Consider the following 24,030-nt stretch of genomic DNA (forward strand, 5'->3'; position numbering starts at 1 on the left):
GCTGCTCTTTAGTAATTCCTTTATTTTAGTCATAACAGGCTATCATGATAATAACCCTGCTGATTTTCTACCTCTGTTATGCGTTTTTTAATTAACCCTCACATGTCTGATCAGGTATCACAAGTTATTTCAAAGTAGGTCATGTTCACATTTCTTTCCACGTTAACGAATAATCCACGTGAACCGTGACAAACCTCAGGAGAACTTTGGCTCAGATTATTGCGCCTGTGTTGCAGGGTCAGTGCATATTAAATAGATAAAGTTGTGTTATGGGCTTGAGCGTGTTCTGTGGGGGCCATTCCACTTCCTGCTCAGAAGTTAAGACAGACAGAAATGAGGTGTAATTCAGAAAAGGTCACAGCAGGGGGCGCTCACAAGGTAGTTCTCAGTGATCAGGAGTGAATACAGATAAACGTGAACAATATATATATTTTTTATTTTGTTTTTGACAATACAGCAACACTTATGTACTAAAGTTTTTCTGAGAGAAAAGCTAAAAAAATACTTCCAATCTGGTGACGTATGCTGAGAGGTCCTCGGAAAAACCCTTTGTGGCTCCTGTTTCTAAACAGCAACTAAAACACACATTAGATGTGCGGTTTAACTACAACAGAACCTTACACGTATAGGAAGCAGCGGGTATCAGAGGCTTCAACACAGCTAGCCGTTGTTTGTGTTCGCTGGCTTGACAAAACCTAAAAGCCCAGTTGGAGATAACAGGAACCTCGACGCTGGTTCTCAGCTTCCTCCTGTCGTAGCTGCAAATCCAGCTACGTGCATAAGATTAGGCAGCAGATTTGAATGAAGTATAAAAACATTTGTTCATTTTTTTGCAGTTTGCACTTCTGTAACTTTACAGCTGGCCTTCATTCAGTCAGTTTAATAAAGTCTGGCTTAACAATCATGCAGGTACTTAAAACACGCTGTAAAGAACGGATCCAGAGAAAATGTTTTCCTTCAGGATCTTTCTAAACCAAAGCACCGGGCTGTGTTCAGCATAAGTTACCATGGTGATTTAGTAGAAAGAGAGCAACTTTTGTGACACAGGAAACTCTTTAAGCTCAACATCGCTGACTGAGGATTTAATCGAGCTTCGCAGTGCACCACTCGGGCGGCTCCTGCACACTTCATGCCTGTAAATGTTCTGTGGAGCTATGATGTATTTCTTTACTTACTGGTTTACTACAAATCAAATGTGCAGAGCCCTTCGACTTAAAATCTAATGATATTTTCCAAAGAAAAGTGTCCACCCAAAATGTAAAATTTTGGACTGCATCTCTGTCGTCCACTGTTCATTCAGAACGGTCTTGTGAGTGCCCCGTATAAAAAACCTGAACTCCACAGAGTGTTTGTTGCTTTATTCTCAAGCTGCCAGAAGCAGCTACAGTTTGTGTGATTTGCCCCGGTGTCAGAATAACAAGCATTTAGCTGAAGTTTGCAGTCCTGGAGCTTCTAAAGAATTATGGTCTGCATCTTGGTGCTAATTATGCTGTTCGCATCTGAGCAATCAAATCACACCAAAGGGAGTCCAGTTTAACTGCACTGAAAAGAGTTCTCCATTGAAATATCTCAGCTGGGGGGAACTATGCATACTCTGCAACTAGAAGCCGCGTCAGCCTTACAGATCTGTCAGTGACTCAGCAAAACAAACAAAAAGCAGCAGTACATGGATCCAACTTCCTGTGTCATGTGTCTTTTGCTGTACATTAATACTGTAATTTGTAGCCATGAAAGGTCAAATCTGACTCTGTCGTGCAAAAACATTCCAAGTGACATTTCATTTGTTTCCAAATTCACATTGTGAAATAAAACAAACAAATGTCAAGTGTGTCTGTTTAAAAACGAATATTTAAAGAAAACGATTATCTGGAAATGTATATTTATTGTTTTATTTCTTTTCCCATTACTCACAAATACATTAGCTTTTCTAGCTTCTAATGTTTAAGCTATGTTTCTACAGCTGTCTGTGCTGTTGCAGAATTCTTCTGTAGATTCTTTGAAAGCTGTTTTTCTCTGCTACACGTATTGCATCAACACTTCTTAAATGAATAAATCCGGACTACTGATTTGATCAGCGTCTCAAATTATTTTATGCATGGAATAGGTTAAAGAAATATAAATGTGCTTCCTGCATTATCTATTTTTTATAAGAAAACAGCAGCGCCGCCACTGCACACTGTAAACCTACTGGCTCATATGTTTGATTGTGGCACTGTGACTGTGATCCTGGTTCTGCTGGAGGTCTCTTCCTGTTAAAAGGGAGTTCTTTCTTTCCACTGTATCCAAGTGCTTCTGATTGTTAGAGTTTTCTCTCTTATTGTAGCGTTTTTCCTTTGTAAAAGTGCCTCGAGGCAACCGTTGTGAGTTGGTGATATACACTCGGCCCCCTTTTGTCTCCAGAACATCTCTACTTCTTCAGATTCAACAAGGTGCAGGAAACAAGCCTCAGACACTTTGGCCCATGTGACACGATGGGTTTGTCAGCTGCACGTCCATGATGCTAGTCTCCCATTCCTCCACATCCTAAAGGTGCTCGACTGGATTGATATTGAGTGCAGTGAACTCACTGTCATGCTCAGGAAACCAGTTTGCGATGACCTGAGCTTTGTGAAATAGTTTATCCTGCTGGATGCATGCATCAAAAACTTTAGCTTCAGTTTCCTGTTATTAGCTGACAGGAGTGACACCTGGTGTGGTCTGCTGCTGCTGTAGCTCAAGGGTTGACATGCTGGGTGTTCGGAGATATTATTCTGCAAGTGATTATTTGAATTACTGTTGCTTTACTGTCAACTTCAAGCAGTTTGACTTTTCTCATCTGACCTCTGACACCAACATGGCATTTTAACCCAGAGAACTGCAGCTCACTGTATATCTTCTTTCCTTTAAATAAACCTTGGTTGGAAACATCCCAGCAGGTCAGCAGCTTCAGGAATACTCGGACCAGCCAGTCTGACACCAACAGCCGTGCCACATTCAGAGTAAATCACATTTTCTGATCCTCGGTTTGAACATCAGCGAACCATCTTCACCACGTCTACATGCCTACATGAGTTGAACAAATGTGCCTAACAAACATGAGAAAGTATGAATACAGTTCTTTTCGTTAATTACTACTAGTTCACACAGATAACTGGTCAAAAACAGTTTCGGTAACTCAAGTACACTTTTGGTTCCTTCGTTCACACTTTCTGTTCCTTGTTCGTTTTTCCAAACCGGTCCCATCCAGCAGAGCACTGAGGTAAACGTACAATGAGATGCGATCACGAGGTGTCCTCCCTCTCACGGCCCTGTGACAACAAAAGCAGAACAGAGAAAAAGGAAGACGGGTGCTGGCGGCTGCAGAATGCTGACTCACAGCGATGACATCGCACAACACTCAGCTGAACCTGATGGTACAACCCGGACTCATCGTCTTACACGAGAGTGCACAAAATAAAGATGGCAAAGCTGCTGTCTGAACTGCTCTGTCATCTTTGTTAAGCATGAGAGTGGAAAACAAAGCAAGTGTAGCCACTTGATGACGAGTGCTTATGTGTTGTTGCAGGTGTTGGTGAAGTACAGTCAACACAGGACAGCTTACAGTGCTTTTTAGTACGATGATAAGTGAGCAGTGACTGTGGATCTGTCTTTAGCTCGTCCTTCCTTCCTTTCAGCTCTGTGGTTCCTCCATTTTCACAGAACACTAACTTATGTGATTGTTGTCTCTATACTGTGAAAGCCTTTTATTAACAATCATTTTTACTGCAGGATGAAATTTAGTTATAAGACTTGAGTGACATAAAAGCCATGTGAACACAAAGCTATCTATTGGGCTGGCATTAAATACAACATGTATTTGATTTTTTTCATTTTATGGAACTTTTTATGTCTACTTCCTTATTTCTTAATATGACACAGGAACTGGTGTCTTTACTCAGGTCATTATTTATTTAACAGTTTTATAACTTTTCAGATTGCAGTTTTCTTACCCTTGCTCCGTACCAAAAACTACAAATTTCTCCACTGATTCTGAATACTCTGACAAAATTAACACCTTTATGTTTTTCTGAATCCATTTTCCTTTATCTTGAAATATATGTAGAGGTGTTTTAAGTTTTTTTTCTGAGGTCATGGAAAATGTCTCTTATTAGTACATGGTCCTGATTGGACAGCGCCGCTACTGACAAATCTTATAGAATATGATGATTGCTGTGCCCATTGGCAAATAAAACAGTTAAAACAGCTCCAACTTAAACGTCTACAGGTATAAATGCATCATATGTAACACCTGTAGCTCTGACGCTCTGGAAAAACAAGTGTTGCTTCTCTGACTGAGGAATGTGTTATGTAATGATGTCTCTAGCTCTTGCAACTATGCTAAAAATGTAATGTGGCTTTATTTTGAACATGTTAAAATTACACAACAGCAACTACAAAAAAAGCACAAACAAACAAAAGGAAACATAAGGAAAAAATAACAACAACATTTTCAAAACGAAGTAAGAAGAAGGAAACGCTTATTTAATCCCACGCATGTTTCCACAAGTCATAACTAATAATCATCAGTGTGATTAATGGCCTGTCCTACAATAAATCCGTCCTTAGAATTTGTTACATGCATTTGCTTTTATAATTCCAACATCGTGGCAGGAGAGTTATTTACAGATGTGCAAACACATATATACTGTGTAGATAGCGAGTAACAAAACTATCTCCTTCTTGTACCTTGAAAAAAACCCATAATTTTGTACCACTATTTAAAATGTGTCAAACTAATAAGATGTAACCTTTGCAATATCATTGATGTGTTTGAGAGAGGTATTGTTTACTGTCGTACATTACGTGTCAGCTAAAATCACACACTACAGCAAATCATAAGGAGAACTAAACCTGTTCTGAGACATATTTTAGAGACAAGCGGTGTCGGCCTACGTGACTGCCACTGTGTGTGAAATGACACGTTCAGCCAAAAGGCTTACATATGTTCTCCTTAGTGTGCAGGAAGGTATCAATTACTCTAAGACAAGCAGACATGGTGGAAGTTATTCACTGGGAAAGAAAGAGTAGATCAGTAGGCTTTCTCTGTCATTTCAACTGCTTAAAAGCAAGTCTAGTGATGTTCTTTCATTCATTTTATTATTAGAAAATGAAGCTGAAAGGGTGCAGCAAAGAAAATGCAGGCTCCGTCCTCGTGCTGGGAACACGTGATTACCAGCACACCTGTTCAGACTGGCAGGTCTCTCGGGCACAGTGGAAAAGTACTGCTCACACCGCTGTAGGTGTTGTCTTGTAGTGCTTGACTTGATGTAAAGACAAAGTCAAGTTAAAGATAAACGTACAGAAGAGATATTTATGATTACATGAAGATGAATATTAAAGCTTACTGTATGTGTTTTGGGCTTTCTATTAAAAACATATCATGAGTGGATTTACTTCTACATGCACTTTACATAGAAAGGATTGAGTATGTGACGTTGTGTTACACTTATACCTCAGCTGCAGTGAGACTATTCAAGGACAAGTTTCATCTAACACGATACTTTTACATAAACAGACTAATACAAAAATGTGTATACATGTCTTAGTTTTCGTTTTGTGTTACCCAGCAGTAGTAATGTTTCCGCCTGGGAGGTTCTACTATTGCTGGTAATGTCTGCCAACAGTGCTGTGGTGTTGAGCAATGCAATGCAATAAGAAACTCTTTGGTTGTAAACACCATTATCAGCAGTTTTTGGATGTCACGTGTTAGATTTATGGCGTAACTCTGCCTCAGTTTATGCTGCTTTTATGTAACCATTAACTACAATAATATGCAAAAGTGTTCTTCTTTTGTACTTGTTGGTTAGAACAAATGCCCGTCTAAACAGGTTGTTTTTGGAATTTTTCACTGATTCAACAAAAGAAGTGAAAACACAGTATGTGTTTTATTGACAGGCTGCAAGTAACAAAGCGCCTAAAGATGCAATTTAAAAAGTTTTCTGTTATATATCGACACAATTGGGTCAACCTTTGGGTTTTGTGCCTTTTTGGCTTGAATGTTTCAAAGATCAGTCTTAAGTCCCTTTATTAAACAAGCAAAAAACATTTGTTTAAAAAACTTGTCCAGATAAAAACTTCAAACGCCCTTCAGAACTGGGAATTATTGAGGTCTGGCTACTTGAAAAAGAAATATCAGCTTTGGCTCAAGACTTTTGCACAGCATTGTACGTATTAAACAAAGAAGCGATTTTACGCGTTTTGAGATTTATCGTTAAATATCTTATATATGTTGCTTATTTCCTGTTGAACTACGGAAAATGCTTTGTCATTGCACGTGACTATCTCCCAGCAGGTCACATTAAACATTAAAGTGGATGATGAGATTTCTACGAATCAGGAGGAGAAAAAAATGCAACTTCATCCTGTGAGTCACAGCTGGTACAGACACCCCGGCTCAGTGATTGGTGGAAACATACGTCACATCTGTCACGAGCTCCTCCGTGGAGTATAAATACAGGGACCCGCGAGTGTCCCTGTATTCACCAGGGGAGAAATCTTTGAGGAGTTTTTGCTTCAACAGTGTTTGAACGGAACTTCTTGACTTCGTCCCGCTTTGTATTTCAGCTACTCTGCACTTCGGAAGAAAAATCCTTTTCTACTTGAACACTACACATAAAGTCGACGTGAAGCTTTATTTTTGCACCGTTTTTGTTAATAAAAAGCACAAGAAACGCCAGCCGAAATGGAGTCCCAAGTGCGCCAGAACTACCACCGCGACTGCGAGGCCGCCATCAACCGGATGGTGAACATGGAGCTGTTTGCGTCTTACACCTACACTTCTATGGTGAGAACACGTCATGTGATGCTGATGTCTGTAATAACCTTAGTCTCAAGCTATATTAGCTTAATGCTAGACAAAGAGAACGGAGTAGAGTCGTTAAATGTAAAGTCCGGTATGTTGTTGCTAATTTCAGTAATGCATGATTTCAGTCGCAGCTCGTTTGTTGGTTGTTTATCACAGTTGGGCAGGTTGCCAGATGCGGAGTGTATTTTCACCCCAAACACATCACCGAAAAACCCAAATGCTGCGTCGTGCTTCGTTTGGCTTTTCTTTAGTCTCTATTTCAGCAGTTACCTCGGTCTAAACCGGCTGAACTGTCCATCATGAATCATGTCTGTCTCCATAACTGTTTGTCACGATGCTGTATTTGCAGAAGAATTGGTGCTGTGTACTAATAACCTGTGTCTGATTTGTCAGGCCTTCTACTTTGACCGTGATGATGTGGCCCTGCCAGGCTTCTCCCACTTCTTCAAGGAGAACAGCCATGAGGAGAGGGAGCACGCTGACAAGCTGCTGTCCTTCCAGAACAAGAGAGGAGGTCGTGTCTTACTCCAGGATATCAAGGTGTGTACAAACTGAACCAGTCCTGCTGTGACATACCTGACTGTGTCTCTAACACAGAAACTGGGATTAATGAGCAGTGTTATGACACTTGTTCTCTTGTTGTTAGCGTTAGTGTGTAATGTGTATACAGAGCTTAAAACAAGTGTTCAGTCTCTAACAGAATTGTTTGTTGTGCAGAAACCAGAGCGTGATGAGTGGGGCAGCGGGCTGGAGGCCATGCAGTGTGCTCTGCAGCTGGAGAAGAATGTCAACCAGGCTCTGCTGGACCTGCACAAGCTGGCTTCTCAGCATAATGACCCTCATGTAAGTGGGAGTTGGAGGGAAGAGTTTGGGGTTAAAGACTGAACTAGTTGATGCTGTGTATGTTTGACAAATCATCAAATGTTAACTGTAGTTTGTTTTCCCAGCTGTGTGACTTCCTGGAGAGCCACTACCTGGATGAGCAGGTGAAGTCCATCAAGAAGCTGGGTGACCACATCACTAACCTCACCCGCATGGATGCCCACAACAACAAGATGGCAGAGTACCTGTTTGACAAGCACACTCTGGGTGACAAGAGCTAAATGCTGAGACGTAGAAGTGAGCCTGGAGTCAGCATGTTAACAACACAGGCTTTGAAGTAAACTCACTTCTGCTCCAGCTGATTTCTTTCCTGATTTCCTCACTTTAAAGCTGGCATCAGTTCTTGTATGTTGTGGTGTTTGTGTGAAATGTCACATGGAGCGATGGATGTTATCAGGGTATGGCTCTGCTTCTAAGCTGTCTGACATTTGGAAATGTTTCTGATCTGTTCATCTGAATAAACCTTTTGAGCTGGATCTTTGGTCTGTCTGCATCTGTGACTCATTTTATTATAGTTTAGATCAACTGCTCTGTCAGATGTATGCCTATTCAACAGACAATGCATTTAAGTATAGTGTTTCAGTTCAAATGGCTTCAGAAGGAGTTTGGTGTCAGATAGGCTGGTCCAACTATTTCAGAAACTCTTACAGGATTTCTCTACCCTGCCAGGAAGTGTAAGAGGAAAAATCCTGTGAGGTTGTTGAACCAAAATGCCTCTTTCATAACACCCAGATTGCTTCAGGTTCTTATGGAAGCCTGTTTCCGCCACTAAAAAAAAAAAAGCTAGTATCCATAACTCGAAATTAGTTATTTTCTCGAAATTTCGAGAAATATAACTCGAAATTTCGAGTTAGCTCTGCCAATCAAAAATATACGTGAATGAGGTCGCTTTCTTGTTACCCGGAAGCATATGGCGCAGGACCGCGCACTCAAACGGATCCCAACAAATTAAAGTATGTTTGCTGATAGTAACACCATGTGATTCGGCTAATAACACAGGGATTTCATCATTTGTGAAGCCAGGCTGAAAACACTCAGCAATCTGTGCATTCACGACTGGATGTAATACCGGTAGCTTAGCTGTAGCATTTGTAGCTGAGGGCTTCAGCTTCCGGGTAACAAGGAAATGACGTCATTCACGTAGATTACTGATTGGCAGCACTAACTCGAAATTTTGAGTTATGGATCCTTTTCTTTTTTTTTTTTTTTTTTTTTTTTTTTTTAGTGGCGGAAACGGGCTTCCATAGGTTCTTGAGTCCCTTGTGGGAAATTATAATTTAATTGTAGCTTCAACATTTACAAGAACCACACATGTGAAACGATGTTAATTACTAATAAAGTTAAAGACAAAAGGCACATATTCCATACAGCCATTATTTCAGAGTCTTGATGACATTAAAGCTTAACTCTTAACTTTTTCAGATTTAATGACTAGAAAACTGAGGTGAATGTTTTTGGTTTTTGACCTCCAACGTGTATTTAGATACCTTGGCCCAGTATAATAAGCCAACTGTCACAAACCTGGGGCTGAAAGTGGACTCTGAACGTGACAGATTAAGGCAGTTGTAAAATCAAGCTTCTTGCAGCTCAGGCAGCTGTCACAGCAGCACTTTGAGACAGTGATCCACGTCTATGTTAGCACTCAGCTGGATTACTGTAATGCACTTTATATAGGGATCAGTGATTCATACATTACTCGTTTGCAGAGGGTGCAAAATGCTGCAGCTCGTCTTTTATCTGGCACTTGAAAGTTTGAATACATTTGCCCTATTTTAGCTTCACTTCACTGGCTGCCCATTCATTTTAGGATTCATTTAAAAATTCTTTTATTTGCTTTTAAAGCCCTCCATGGCCTAGCCCCATCTTATCTCTCTTAGCTGCTACAGCCTTATACACTCACCTGCTCTCTCAAGTCAGCTGATCAGCTGCTCCTGAATGTACCCAGGACTGAGCATAAACCTCGAGGAGATCGTGCTTTTCCTGTAGCAGATCCAAAACTGTGAACGATCTGCCTTTAGAGATAAGACTCGTGATGGCAGCTACGTTGTAGCCACAGCTGCCCTGGGGCGCACTGACAGAGGCAAGGCTGCCGGACACTGGCGCCACCGGGCCCTCTGACCACCACCAGTAGGCAAACATGGGTATCTTGCCCAAGGATATTTGGCATGCAGCCAGGAGGCAGCCTGGGATCAAACCACCGACCTTCTGGTTAGTGGCTGACCTGCTCTGCCACCTGAGCTACAGCCACCCCAGAAAGTGCTTTATAAATAAAGATGGATTGGATTGGACATCTTATAGTTTTTAGGTCAGTGTTGACAGGAAACTGACTCTGGATCTGTCTTTAGCTCGTCTTTCTTATCTTGACCTCTGTGATGTCCTTTCACAGAATACTAAGCTATGAGATTGTTGTCTATACTGTGATAACGTTTTACTAACATTCACAAATCCTCATGCAGGATGATAACATGTAGTTATAAGACCTAAGTGAAAAAAAGCTGTCTCATATGGAAACAGAGGTTTCTGCTGGGTTGGCAGTGTTGGAACATACAATGGAAAAAAAAGCAGAAACAGAAAAACCCATCATGAAAACAAGGCAATAATTTTGAGTACATTAATGGTTTATTTATAATTAATCACTGAGGAAATGTGCGGAAAGTTCATACCCAGCACAAATGTTTGCATCAGGTCAAATGAAATTTGACCTGATGCGAACATTTTACAAATTTACTTATGAATTAAATTACATTGAAAACTGACATGTAATTAAGTTTACTGTTAGTGTACTTATGTATCTTTTCCAAACATGGAAGCACGTGTACTTAATTTTTTTATTTAATTTATAGTACTTTATACTTCTACTTAAGTACATTATAGTACTGTATTTAGTTAACTCTTTTACTATTTTCTTACCCCTGCTGTCTAATGAAAACCACATTTTTCTACTTGTGATGATTTAAAATTTTCTGATGAAATTACTTGATTTGTGTTTTTCTTTATAGAATGAACATTTCCCTTTTCTTAAAACATATAAAGATTTTTAAAGTTTTTTTCTGAGCTCATGGAAAACGCCTCTTATGGTTATCCGATCCTGACTGGACAGTAGTGCTACAAACTGGATGAATATGATGACTATGATGTATCGCTGTTGGTCAAACTGCCCGTTATTAAATAAAATAGTTAAAAACACTTTTAAAAGAAGGTCCACTTAAGACATAAAATGCAACATACACATAATGCAGCAGTAATAATATCTCAGAAACATCACATCATACTTATAGCTCTGACACTTTCAGTTCATTCTGTGATATTTTTAGTACAACTGATTTCTATGGAAAACAAGTGCTGCTTCCTTGATTGAGGAATGTGTTACATAGTGATATTATCTGGTTTCAAACTCTTGCAGCTATGCTAAAAAATTGTTGGAATACCTTTGGTGTGTTTTAGAACGAACCTGTTCTGAGACATATTTTAAAGATGAGCCTTGTTGGTCTGCATGACTCCCTTTACTTAGACTTGGTTCCTCCTGCGCCAGATGGCGCATTGGGCGGCAAGGGATCATCAACGAGCTCGATTTGCAGCCACATCTTCAGCCTCGTCCCATGAAAGATCGACCACTTTCAGGTCCTCAATGAATGACCGTCTCCACGTCTGTTTTGTCGTCCGCAGACATGAAGACGGTCATTCATTGTGGACCTGAAAGCATGACTCCCACTGTGTGTGAAATGCCATGTTAAGCCAAAAGGCTTACATACTAATGCGCATAAAGATAATAAATAGTCTAAGATGAGTATGCCTTCTTGAGTGAGATGGTGATTGGCTGGTACAGAAACAAGAGGAAAAAAGAACTCAAATAAGAAGTTCTTGGGTTCCTGGTACAGATCAACTAAAGTAAGTAAATCCAGGGGTAGGGCAGCACGGTGTCACGATGGCTGCCTCAAAGCAACAAGGTCCTGAGTTCAATTCTGACATCAGGCCAGGGTCTTTCTGTGTGGAGTTTGCATGTTCTCCGTGTGTTTGCGTGGGTTCTGTCCGGGTACTCCGGCTTCCTCCCACAGTCCAAAGACATGTAGTTAGCGGGGATAGGTTCGTTCGAAACTCTAAATTGAATGCGAGTGTGAATGGTTGTCTGTGTCTATGTGTTAGCCCTGCGACAGAGTAGCGACCTGTCCAGGGTGTAGCCTGCCTCTTGGGACACCTGGGATAGGCTCTGAAAAAGCCCGTCCTAGGCAACCATGAAAAAGGATAAGCAGAAGAGAATGGATGAATTAAGTATGTGAGACTGCAGCACACTGAATAATCTTCAAATGTGTGTTACATACCTCTGCTGCGATGATATTCTTGAAGGTTTCATTGAAAAAGCTACTTTTACATAAATAGGCTGATATAAAAGTATATAAAAATACATTTCTTAGGTTGTTTTCACTCAGCAGTAGTAATACTTTAGCCTGAGAAATTCCTGTCAACAGCACTGTGGTGTTGAGCAATGCAATAAAAAACACTTTGGTTGTAAGCACCATTATCAGCAGTTTTTGGATGTCATGTGTTACATCAGCTGAATCAGCTTCAGTTTGTGCAGGTTTTATGTACTAGGCCAGCGTTAACTCAAATAATCTAACTTTTATACAGCACAGTAAAGTCCTGAATATGCCGTCCTGAAGCACCTGTCCTTTATATTTTGCCACAAAAAAGGACGTTCAAAGATGTACTGGAACATCTGCATACATACATGAAAATCTAGTTTTCACATTTTTACCGAGCTTTAAAGTCAATACTTTGGTATGAAAACCTTTATCCTACATATTCTATATACCACAGGCTGAACTCTCGTAGATAGCATTCTTGTCATTTCTCTATGCAGTTTTTAGGAATAGTTCTCCAGGCTTCTTCTTAAAGAACGTGCAAAGCTCTTCTTTGTTGGCCTCTTTTTGTTCTGTACTCTTACACTGCTTCAGTAATGTTAAGGTCGAGCTTTGGGGAGGTCAGTCCATGGCTAAGAGGGATCATAATTCTATCACTTTGGCAAGCTCTCCAAAACCACTGGGTGAGGGACTCAGGGTCTCAGTTCCCTAGATGTTCACTGGTGTTGGTGTGGTGGGTCTGCCCCTGTGGAAATTCACCACCAGCTCCTGGTTTTCCCATGTTGAACTGGAGATGGTTCTGCTGGCACTAGTCCACAAACTCCTGAGTCCACTGTCTTTATTCTGAGTCATCCTCACTTTTAATAAGGCCAACTATGGCAGAGTCATCAGGAAACTCTTGCAGATGACAGTCTAGGTTGGTAACTGTCTGCAGTGTAGAGAGTGAACGGGAATAGTGCTAGCACAGTTCTTTATAGGGCCCTGTACTGAAGACCAGCCTGTCAGAAACACAGCCTTGCATCCTCACATACTGTGGGTAGCCAGTGCGATAGTCCAATATCTATTGGGACAGGTAGTAGTCCACCCCTGACTGCTTGTCCCTCACAAGTCCAGGTTGGATGGGGTTAGCACTGGAGAAACTAGAGAAAGAACATTAGCCTAACTGTGCTTCCAGGCTTCTTCAGGTAGCACGATCTCGGTGCAGGAGGTAGATGATGACATCATCCACCCCAATGCTAGACTGATAGGCTTTTGCAGTTGATTCAATGGAGACCTAACCGGGGCTGAAGATGCTTCAGTACTAGCCTGTCGAGGGTCTTCTTCAGATGTGAGGTCAGTGCTACTAGCTTGTAGTTGCTGAGGTCTTTTGGACGTGTGATCTGTGGTAATGGTACCACACAGGTACTGAGTAAGAGCCGCTTAAATAGGCAGCCTAGTAACGTGGTACCGGAAGATAGATGTTGATGGGGGAGAAAATGTCTGTTTATGTCTGTTAATCTGTTATCTTCAGGACTGGTGGTAGATTCAACTAAAGAAATTGAAATAAATTATGTCCTTTGTTATACACAGCTAGTAACAAAGTGCCAAAAGCTATAATTTAAAATAGGTTCTTTGCTAAGTTCTCTGTTAGGAGTAGACACGACTGATTCATCACTTGAGTTTTGTTCCTTTTTTTTTTATGCATGAATCATTGCAGGAATGAAAATGAGTAAAAAAGCCACCAATCTCCATATTAAAACTTAGAGCTTAAAAGCCCTTGAAAAGGCTAGGAAAGTACTGCTATTTAAAAATTAGCGGACGGTCTGGCACATTGGAAGCAAGGTTTGGAATAAACGTTTTAAACAGTATTTTTAAACAGTATTAAACAAATACATTCATACCATGTGCGTGTGCATATCGGCTCTCATGTCCATCAGGACGTCTACATGTTTTTTGAGAAAATCTTTATATATCTTATATATGTTGCTTGTTACCTGTTGAACTACGGAAAATGCTTTGTCATTGCACGTGACTATCTCCCAGCAGGTCACATTAAACATTAAAGTGGATGATGAGTTTTCTACGAATCAGGAGGAGAAAAAAATGCAACTTCATCCTGTGAGTCACAGCTGGTACAGACGCCCCGGCTCAGTGATTGGTGGAAACATACGTCACATCTTGCACGAGCACTTCCGGTGGAGTATAAATACAGGGACCCGCGAGTGTGCCGTTTCACACCAGGGGAGAAATCTTTGAGGAGTTTTTGCTTCAACAGTGTTTGAACGGAACTTCTTGACTTCGTCCCGCTTTGTATTTCAGCTACTCTGCACTTCGGAAGAAAAATCCTTTTCTACTTGAACACTACACATAAAGTCGACGTGAAGCTTTATTTTTGCACCGTTTTTGTTAATAAAAAGCACAAGAAACGCCAGCCGAAATGGAGTCCCAAGTGCGCCAGAACTACCACCGCGACTGCGAGGCCGCCATCAACCGGATGGTGAACATGGAGCTGTTTGCGTCTTACACCTACACTTCTATGGTGAGAACACGTCATGTGATGCTGATGTCTGTAATAACCTTAGTCTCAAGCTATATTAGCTTAATGCTAGACAAAGAGAACGGAGTAGAGTCGTTAAATGTAAAGTCCGGTATGTTGTTGCTAATTTCAGTAATGCATGATTTCAGTCGCAGCTCGTTTGTTGGTTGTTTATCACAGTTGGGCAGGTTGCCAGATGCGGAGTGTATTTTCACCCCAAACACATCACCGAAAAACCCAAATGCTGCGTCGTGCTTCGTTTGGCTTTTCTTTAGTCTCGAGTTCAGCAGTTACCTCGGTCTAAACCAGCTGAACTGTCCATCATGAATCATGTCTGTCTCCATAACTGTTTGTCACGATGCTGTATTTGCAGAAGAATTGGTGCTGTGTACTAATAACCTGTGTCTGATTTGTCAGGCCTTCTACTTTGACCGTGATGATGTGGCCCTGCCAGGCTTCTCCCACTTCTTCAAGGAGAACAGCCATGAGGAGAGGGAGCACGCTGACAAGCTGCTGTCCTTCCAGAACAAGAGAGGAGGTCGCGTCTTACTCCAGGACATCAAGGTGTGTACAAACTGAACCAGTCCTGCTGTGACATACCTGACTGTGTCTCTAACACAGAAACTGGGATTAATGAGCAGTGTTATGACACTTGTTCTCTTGTTGTTAGCGTTAGTGTGTAATGTGTACACAGAGCTTAAAACAAGTGTTCAGTCTCTAACAGAATTGTTTGTTGTGCAGAAACCAGAGCGTGATGAGTGGGGCAGCGGGCTGGAGGCCATGCAGTGTGCTCTGCAGCTGGAGAAGAATGTCAACCAGGCTCTGCTGGACCTGCACAAGCTGGCTTCTCAGCATAATGACCCTCATGTAAGTGGGAGTTGGAGGGAAGAGTTTGGGGTTAAAGACTGAACTAGTTGATGCTGTGTATGTTTGACAAATCATCAAATGTTAACTGTAGTTTGTTTTCCCAGCTGTGTGACTTCCTGGAGAGCCACTACCTGGATGAGCAGGTGAAGTCCATCAAGAAGCTGGGTGACCACATCACTAACCTCACCCGCATGGATGCCCACAACAACAAGATGGCAGAGTACCTGTTTGACAAGCACACTCTGGGTGACAAGAGCTAAATGCTGAGACGTAGAAGTGAGCCTGGAGTCAGCATGTTAACAACACAGGCTTTGAAGTAAACTCACTTCTGCTCCAGCTGATTTCTTTCCTGATTTCCTCACTTTAAAGCTGGCATCAGTTCTTGTATGTTGTGGTGTTTGTGTGAAATGTCACATGGAGCGATGGATGTTATCAGGGTATGGCTCTGCTTCTAAACTGTCTGACATTTGGAAATGTTTCTGATCTGTTCATCTGAATAAACCTTTTGAGCTGGATCTTTGGTCTGTCTGCATCTGTGACTCATTTTATTATAGTTTAGATCAACTGCTCTGTCAGATGTATGCCTATTCAACAGACAATGCATTTAAGTATAGTGTTTCAGTTCAAATGGCTTCAGAAGGAGTTTGGTGTCAGATAGGCTGGTCCAACTATTTCAGAAACTCTTACAGGATTTCTCTACCCTGCCAGGAAGTGTAAGAGGAAAAATCCTGTGAGGTTGTTGAACCAAAATGCCTCTTTCATAACACCCAGATTGCTTCAGGTTCTTATGGAAGCCTGTTTCCGCCACTAAAAAAAAAAAAAAGCTAGTATCCATAACTCGAAATTAGTTATTTTCTCGAAATTTCGAGAAATAACTCGAAATTTCAAGTTAGCTCTGCCAATCAAAAATATACGTGAATGAGGTCGCTTTCTTGTTACCCGGAAGCATATGGCGCAGGACCGCGCACTCAAACGGATCCCAACAAATTAAAGTATGTTTGCTGATAGTAACACCATGTGATTCGGCTAATAACACAGGGATTTCATCATTTGTGAAGCCAGGCTGAAAACACTCAGCAATCTGTGCATTCACGACTGGATGTAATACCGGTAGCTTAGCTGTAGCATTTGTAGCTGAGGGCTTCAGCTTCCGGGTAACAAGGAAATGACGTCATTCACGTAGATTACTGATTGGCAGCACTAACTCGAAATTTCGAGTTGCTTTTCTCAAAATTTTGAGTTAATATGTCGAAATTTCGAGAAAATAACTCGAAATTTTGAGTTATGGATCCTTTTTTTTTTTTTTTTTTTTTTTTTTTTTTTTTAGTGGCGGAAACGGGCTTCCATAGGTTCTTGAGTCCCTTGTGGGAAATTATAATTTAATTGTAGCTTCAACATTTACAAGAACCACACATGTGAAACGATGTTAATTACTAATAAAGTTAAAGACAAAAGGCACATATTCCATACAGCCATTATTTCAGAGTCTTGATGACATTAAAGCTTAACTCTTAACTTTTTCAGATTTAATGACTAGAAAACTGAGGTGAATGTTTTTGGTTTTTGACCTCCAACGTGTATTTAGATACCTTGGCCCAGTATAATAAGCCAACTGTCACAAACCTGGGGCTGAAAGTGGACTCTGAACGTGACAGATTAAGGCAGTTGTAAAATCAAGCTTCTTGCAGCTCAGGCAGCTGTCACAGCAGCACTTTGAGACAGTGATCCACGTCTATGTTAGCACTCAGCTGGATTACTGTAATGCACTTTATATAGGGATCAGTGATTCATACATTACTCGTTTGCAGAGGGTGCAAAATGCTGCAGCTCGTCTTTTATCTGGCACTTGAAAGTTTGAATACATTTGCCCTATTTTAGCTTCACTTCACTGGCTGCCCATTCATTTTAGGATTCATTTAAAAATTCTTTTATTTGCTTTTAAAGCCCTCCATGGCCTAGCCCCATCTTATCTCTCTTAGCTGCTACAGCCTTATACACTCACCTGCTCTCTCAAGTCAGCTGATCAGCTGCTCCTGAATGTACCCAGGACTGAGCATAAACCTCGAGGAGATCGTGCTTTTCCTGTAGCAGATCCAAAACTGTGAACGATCTGCCTTTAGAGATAAGACTCGTGATGGCAGCTACGTTGTAGCCACAGCTGCCCTGGGGCGCACTGACAGAGGCGAGGCTGCCGGACACTGGCGCCACCGGGCCCTCTGACCACCACCAGTAGGCAAACATGGGTATCTTGCCCAAGGATATTTGGCATGCAGCCAGGAGGCAGCCTGGGATCAAACCACCGACCTTCTGGTTAGTGGCTGACCTGCTCTGCCACCTGAGCTACAGCCACCCCAGAAAGTGCTTTATAAATAAAGATGGATTGGATTGGACATCTTATAGTTTTTAGGTCAGTGTTGACAGGAAACTGACTCTGGATCTGTCTTTAGCTCGTCTTTCTTATCTTGACCTCTGTGATGTCCTTTCACAGAATACTAAGCTATGAGATTGTTGTCTATACTGTGATAACGTTTTACTAACATTCACAAATCCTCATGCAGGATGATAACATGTAGTTATAAGACCTAAGTGAAAAAAAGCTGTCTCATATGGAAACAGAGGTTTCTGCTGGGTTGGCAGTGTTGGAACATACAATGGAAAAAAAAGCAGAAACAGAAAAACCCATCATGAAAACAAGGCAATAATTTTGAGTACATTAATGGTTTATTTATAATTAATCACTGAGGAAATGTGCGGAAAGTTCATACCCAGCACAAATGTTCGCATCAGGTCAAATGAAATTTGACCTGATGCGAACATTTTACAAATTTACTTATGAATTAAATTACATTGAAAACTGACATGTAATTAAGTTTACTGTTAGTGTACTTATGTATCTTTTCCAAACATGGAAGCACATGTACTTTATTTTTTTATTTAATTTATAGTACTTTATACTTCTACTTAAGTACATTATAGTACTGTATTTAGTTAACTCTTTTTTTTTTTTGACACTGTAATTTTTATTGATAGTTTTGTCACAGTTTAAACATAGACATGTTTTGCATTACAGGAGAAATAACCATGCAAGCACACAGTCAAAACAAAACAGAACTAAAGCGAACAAAAGGTGTGGGTGCCAATTCTAATCAACTACCGTATGCATGCCTGCCTTTGCTCAGCAGCATACATACTCCAGCTTATATATGTACTTTTATACAGGCATGCATCAATAGATATACAGAGTCATAGACCTTAAATGTTTTGTTCGTTCATTAATTTTCCTTGGTGCCATACAATGTCCACTTCTCCCACTTAGCAACGAAAATATCTTCCTTTAATCTGAGAATGTAAGTCATTTTTTCCATTGCATAGATTTCTCCAACAATATTTAACCAGTCTTTTGATGAAGGCGGATCCAGTTTGTACCAGTTTCTTGTTATAGCTTTCTTTGCAGCTATCAATAGGATTTTTGTCAAATACAAGTCGTCGTACAGAACATACTCTCTAATATTCCCAAGATATACAGTTTTAAAATTGTGTGGTAATTGGTAGCCCAAGATATTGCCTATTACAAGACTCACGTTCTTCCAAAAATTATGCAGTTTCAGGCACTCCCAAAACACGTGCGTATGATGTGCTTCCATGTTACCACATCTTCTCCAGCATGGCAAACTGTCTTGAGTCTGTTTACTTTTGATTTTTGGTGTAATAAAGAATCGAGTAAGGTGTTTCCACCCAAATTCTCTCCAGCATCTTGAGTTAGTCGTTGTGTTCTGGGTTTCACACATATCTAATCATTCCTCAGTTGAGATATCAGTTTTTATTTCCTGCTCCCATTTCTTTTTTATGTATTCAGTTGATGTTGCCGTGTTCTCTCTTAGATTTTTATATAGTACAGAAATCTCCTTGAATTGGAGGCCCCTGTATGATTTAATTATACAATTCAGGATGCCATAAGACGTACGCGAACTTCGTATTTCCTTTGAAAAGTAGTCTCTGAGTTGCAGGTACCGGTAAAAATTGGTTTTCTCTAAACTATACCGATCTTTTAAATCTTGAAAACTCATCAAATGGCCATCTTTCATTACTGTACAAATCGCTGTTATTCCTTTTTGTTCCCACTTCCTGAATCCTGGGTCGTGAGCACTTAGTATATCACCAACAACATAGGCAGCCCAGTTTAACATCTTAACCTCCCTTTCCAACTTACTTTGTTTAACTAGGCCAAACCATATCTCTAGAGTGTGGGATGTTATAGGATCAAGGAAATGCTGTAAGGTTTTCTTAAGTTGCTCATTTCCAAGAAAAGTCTGGACTGGGACATCCCGTACTTTTATTTCAATATCTTTCCATTTAGCATTAAAGTTCTGATCACACCACTTTATCGCCGGTCTGGTTTGGGCCGCATGATAGTAATCTTTTAGATTAGGGAGTCCCACACCACCTTGCTTCCTAGATAGTTGTAATGTTGTGTATTTTATTCTAGGCCTTTTACCATTCCATACAAATCTAGAGATGAGCCTATCCCAGTCCTTGAATTTTTCCACTGGGATCTTAACTGGCAGAGATTGGAAAAGGTACAATAACCGTGGGAGGACACTCATTTTTATTGTTGTGATTCTTGCACTAAAGTCCAGTGTAAGAGTTGACCATCGGTTTAGATCGTGTTTAATCTGAGTGGTCAGCCTATCATAATTTGTTTTAAAAAGGTCACTCAATTGTTTAGTCACGGTTACACCCAAGTATTTCATTTGTTTTGCAGTCCAGTTCAGTCTAAACTTATTTTTAACCTCTTCAGATGGCAAATAGTTGAAAGCCAGTATCTGAGTTTTGGTCACTTTAATTTTGTACCCCGAATGTTCAGCAAAGATATTAATTACATTAAACATTGGAATTAAAGTTTGGTTTGGATTTTCTAGGTAGAGTATGATATCATCTGCAAATAAGCTGATGATGTGGTCTTCCCCTTTAATACTTATTCCTCTCACCTCCTCACTTTGTCGGATGGCCTGTGCCAGGGGTTCAATATATAGAGTGAAGAGAAGAGGTGAGAGGCAACAACCCTGACGGGTACCCCTCTCGAGAGAGATTTGCTCCGTTAGGCTGCCATTGATTCTAATTCGAGCTGTAGGAGATTGGTAAATAGATTTGATACACATCACAGCACCGTCATTAAAACCAAACCTTTCAAGCACGGCATATAGGAAGTTCCAATCTACACTGTCGAAAGCCTTCTCTGCATCCAGGCTTACTAGGGCCGCACTGCCCTTTTTTGTTTGTATCGAGTTAACTATTTGGAGGGTCCTTCTTATACTATCTTGAGTTCTACGTCCTGAGATAAAGCCAGTTTGGTCTTCATTAATTAAGTCTGTCATAATTGCTCCATATCGCTTAGCGATTATAGATGTGTATATTTTGTAGTCCACATTAAGAACCGATATGGGTCTGTAGTTGTTACAATATTCGGTGTCTTTTCCCTCTTTAGGGATTACTGAGATAATCGCCTCTCTCCATGAGGGAGGTGTTACACCCTCCGCAAGGGTATGATTGAATGATGATTGAAGCATTGGTATCAACTCCTCCTTAAAGTTCTTGTACCACTCTGAGGGGAACCCATCGGCCCCCGGTGATTTATTAGCTTTCAGACTGGAAATTGCTCTAGATATTTCTTCATGACTGATGGGGGCAGTCAGTTTGCTGTTTTGCTGCGTACCAATACGTGGTAAGTCTAGGAAGTTAAGAAAAGCAGTTTTCTCATCTTTATTTGAGGAACATGGTTGTTTATACAAGTTTTCGTAATATTTCTTAAATGTTTCTTCTATTGCTTCCTGGGTATACTGCAAGTTATTTGTAGATAGGTCTCTAATCTTGTGAATCGTATTAACAGCTTGCTGCTGTCTAAGACGCCGTGCTATCAGTCTAGCTTCCTTTGGGCCATTCTCATAATAATCCTGTTTCAAAAATCTAAGTTTTTTTCCACTTCTTCAGTCAATATATTGTCAATTTCCTTTTTTAGTGTTTTAATTCTGTCTTGGAGCTGAACATTCCGAGTTGTTCGGTATAATATTTCTGTGTTTTTCAATTCCTCCACCTGGCTTAGGTACAGGGCCTTCCTCATTTGGTGTTGTTTTGAAGTTATAGCAATAAGCTTCCCTCTGAGCACAGCTTTGAATGCATCCCAAAACACCGTTGGGCTAATTTCTTCAGTGGAGTTTTCCTCTATGTATTGCTTTATATCTTTCTTGATTTGGTCTTTCGTTTCTTTATTATTCAGACAGCTCAGATTTAACCTCCAACAGGTATTTCTACGCCTACTATTTAGATTTAGCTTTAAATGAATGGCACAGTGATCAGCAATATCTGCCACTCCAATTGTGCATTCAGTTACTCTGTGTAGATCCCATCTGTTCATTAAGACATAGTCAATTCTTGAGTAAGTGTTGTGAGTCTTTGAGTAGTGTGTATACTCCTTATCCAGTGGGTGGTGTTCCCTCCATACATCTACCATTCCATGCTCCTTCATAAATGTATTAACCATTCTCGCCAGGCTGTTTTTGCTTCTATTTGTGCTTGTTGTATCAATTCTATGGTCGAATACCACATTAAAGTCTCCTGCACACAGCACAGTCCCTTCAGATTCTGACATGACTGTAGTAAGTAGAGTCTTCACATTTTGTTGGTTGCTCTCAGGGGGAATATAGAGATTGATTAGTGTCACCGCCTCCCCTTCTAGTTTACCTCTTACAATAATGTATCTCCCCTCACTGTCCCCAATTTCTTTAGAACATTCAAAATTAACTGAATTTTTAATAAGTATTGCTACCCCCCTTTTACGACTTTTCTTGCAAGTACTATAGTAAGAATTTCTGTACCCAAATTTCTTCAATTTATCATGCTCTTCCTGCGACAAATGTGTTTCCTGAAGATATATTACATTGGCATTAAGCTTTCTCATTTTGAGTATCACTTTGCTTCTTTTAATTGGGTTATTCATCCCATTGACATTCATTGACACCAGCGTTATATTCCTCATCTTTTCACTGTTAAGTTTTGCTTTATTTTTGGCTTATCACTATCATAGCATCCCACACTAACTCTAAGAACTTGGAACAAGATAACAAGAAACTTAAGAGAAACTGAAAATACGTATTTCTTACCCACAGCGTCCCTGTGGTTCGTGGGGTATATCCCTTTCAGATTAGGGGCCCCCGTGAGATCCAACATAGGTTCCTTAAGAAAAAAGAAAAAAAAAAGAAAAGAAAACCTACCACTTTCCGGTCTACCTTGCCTTGAAAAGTAACAGAGTAATGAACCTTTAGTTTCAGAGTTCTACTGTTCAGTCATTTCCACCGGATTCAAATGTTTGTATCCTCACTTATAAGTTCTCGGTGTTAGATCGCTGCCATCCCAATGCATTTTGCAGTCGCTCCTCCAGCATCGTGCTTTCCCCGCTCCGCTGCGGCACCTCCACCTGTATTCCTCTCCTCCTTAGCTCCTCCGCCGCCGCCCGGCCACTGTCATATGTCCTGGCGCCGCTCTCCCAGTGGATCCTGATTCTGGTCAGAGGCGTCTGGAAGCGAATTCCTCTCTCTTTTAAGGCTTTCTTAATTCCAGCATATTCCTTCCTCTTTTGAACCACGTCGGCAGCGTAGTCATGATCAAAGAAAAGCTGCTTATCCTGATGTACAACCTTTTTCTTCCACGCTGCCTTCAGCACCATCTCCTTGGTTGAGAACTGAAGAAAATTAACCACCACCGATCGCGGAGGTTTTTCTGGTCCGGGTTTTGGCACCAGAGCTCTGTGCGCCCGCTGAATATTTAGAGCAGAATCCGGCGGGAGCGAAAGCTCAGCTCTCAACAAGTCCTCCACACACTGCAGCACAGAGTTTCCTTCAGAGCCCTCTTTTAGGCCGAAAATGCGAATGTTGTTCCGTCGGCTACGGCCTTCCAAGTCAGCCAGTTTCGTCTGAATATTCCGTTGTTGCTGAAGCGACTGGATTAGAGCGTCTTTTGCGGCCAAATTCCACCTTTCCATCTCTTCCAGTCTTTTCTCAGCTTCTTCGAGTCTGGTCTCATGGCTAGCTAGCTCGTTCGCAGTTTCTGCCAGCTTTGTATTAATGTCTTTCTTGAAGCTGTCGAATTCGTCCTTCATTTCTTGTGTGATGTCTTTCTTAAACGTGGCAAACTCGGTTTTAAACTCTGCTTTAAGTGAGTGAATTTCCTTAATGATGTCCTGGAAGTCTGCGTGAGGGTGGCTAGCTACATCTCCTTCCATCTGCTCGCCTTGCACGCTGTTCTCGGACATGTCTGCGTTGCCCCCTCTTACCAGCTCCACTTGTTTCACAAAATCCTTAATGTTTCCTTGTCTTTTTGACCTTCTTCCACCTTCCATGGCATTTATTACACGGTTTAGCGGTGGAAATATTCGAATTCTGGTTCTCTTTCGAGTTTTGACCGGGAGCTGCAGGTTTATGCTGCCATCTTCCTTACGTCCCCCTAGTTAACTCTTTTACTATTTTCTTACCGTTGATCATTGTTGCTCCCATAGATACATTTCAGTTTACCAGTCATGAGGCTCCAAATTA

General features: G+C 40.9%; 2 protein-coding genes across 2 annotated transcripts; both read left to right on the forward strand.

Moving 5' to 3' along the window:
- The first annotated feature begins 6,446 nt into the window (after nt 1–6,446).
- fthl27 (ferritin, heavy polypeptide-like 27) lies at nt 6,447–8,181 on the forward strand. The gene is made up of 4 exons (XM_026166189.2): nt 6,447–6,802; nt 7,217–7,363; nt 7,541–7,666; nt 7,771–8,181. The coding sequence occupies exons 1-4, from the start codon at nt 6,701–6,703 to the stop codon at nt 7,924–7,926; spliced, it is 531 nt and encodes a 176-aa protein (XP_026021974.1). The 5' UTR covers nt 6,447–6,700; the 3' UTR covers nt 7,927–8,181.
- Nucleotides 8,182–14,063: 5,882 nt separating this feature from the next.
- On the forward strand, nt 14,064–15,960 carry LOC113021471 (ferritin, middle subunit-like). Its single transcript, XM_026166191.2, has 4 exons — nt 14,064–14,581; nt 14,996–15,142; nt 15,320–15,445; nt 15,550–15,960. The coding sequence occupies exons 1-4, from the start codon at nt 14,480–14,482 to the stop codon at nt 15,703–15,705; spliced, it is 531 nt and encodes a 176-aa protein (XP_026021976.1). The 5' UTR covers nt 14,064–14,479; the 3' UTR covers nt 15,706–15,960.
- Nucleotides 15,961–24,030: the final 8,070 nt, after the last annotated feature.

The sequence above is a fragment of the Astatotilapia calliptera genome, chromosome 4 (genome assembly GCF_964374335.1).
Source record: "Astatotilapia calliptera chromosome 4, fAstCal68.1, whole genome shotgun sequence".
NCBI classification, from domain to species: Eukaryota; Metazoa; Chordata; class Actinopteri; order Cichliformes; family Cichlidae; genus Astatotilapia; species Astatotilapia calliptera.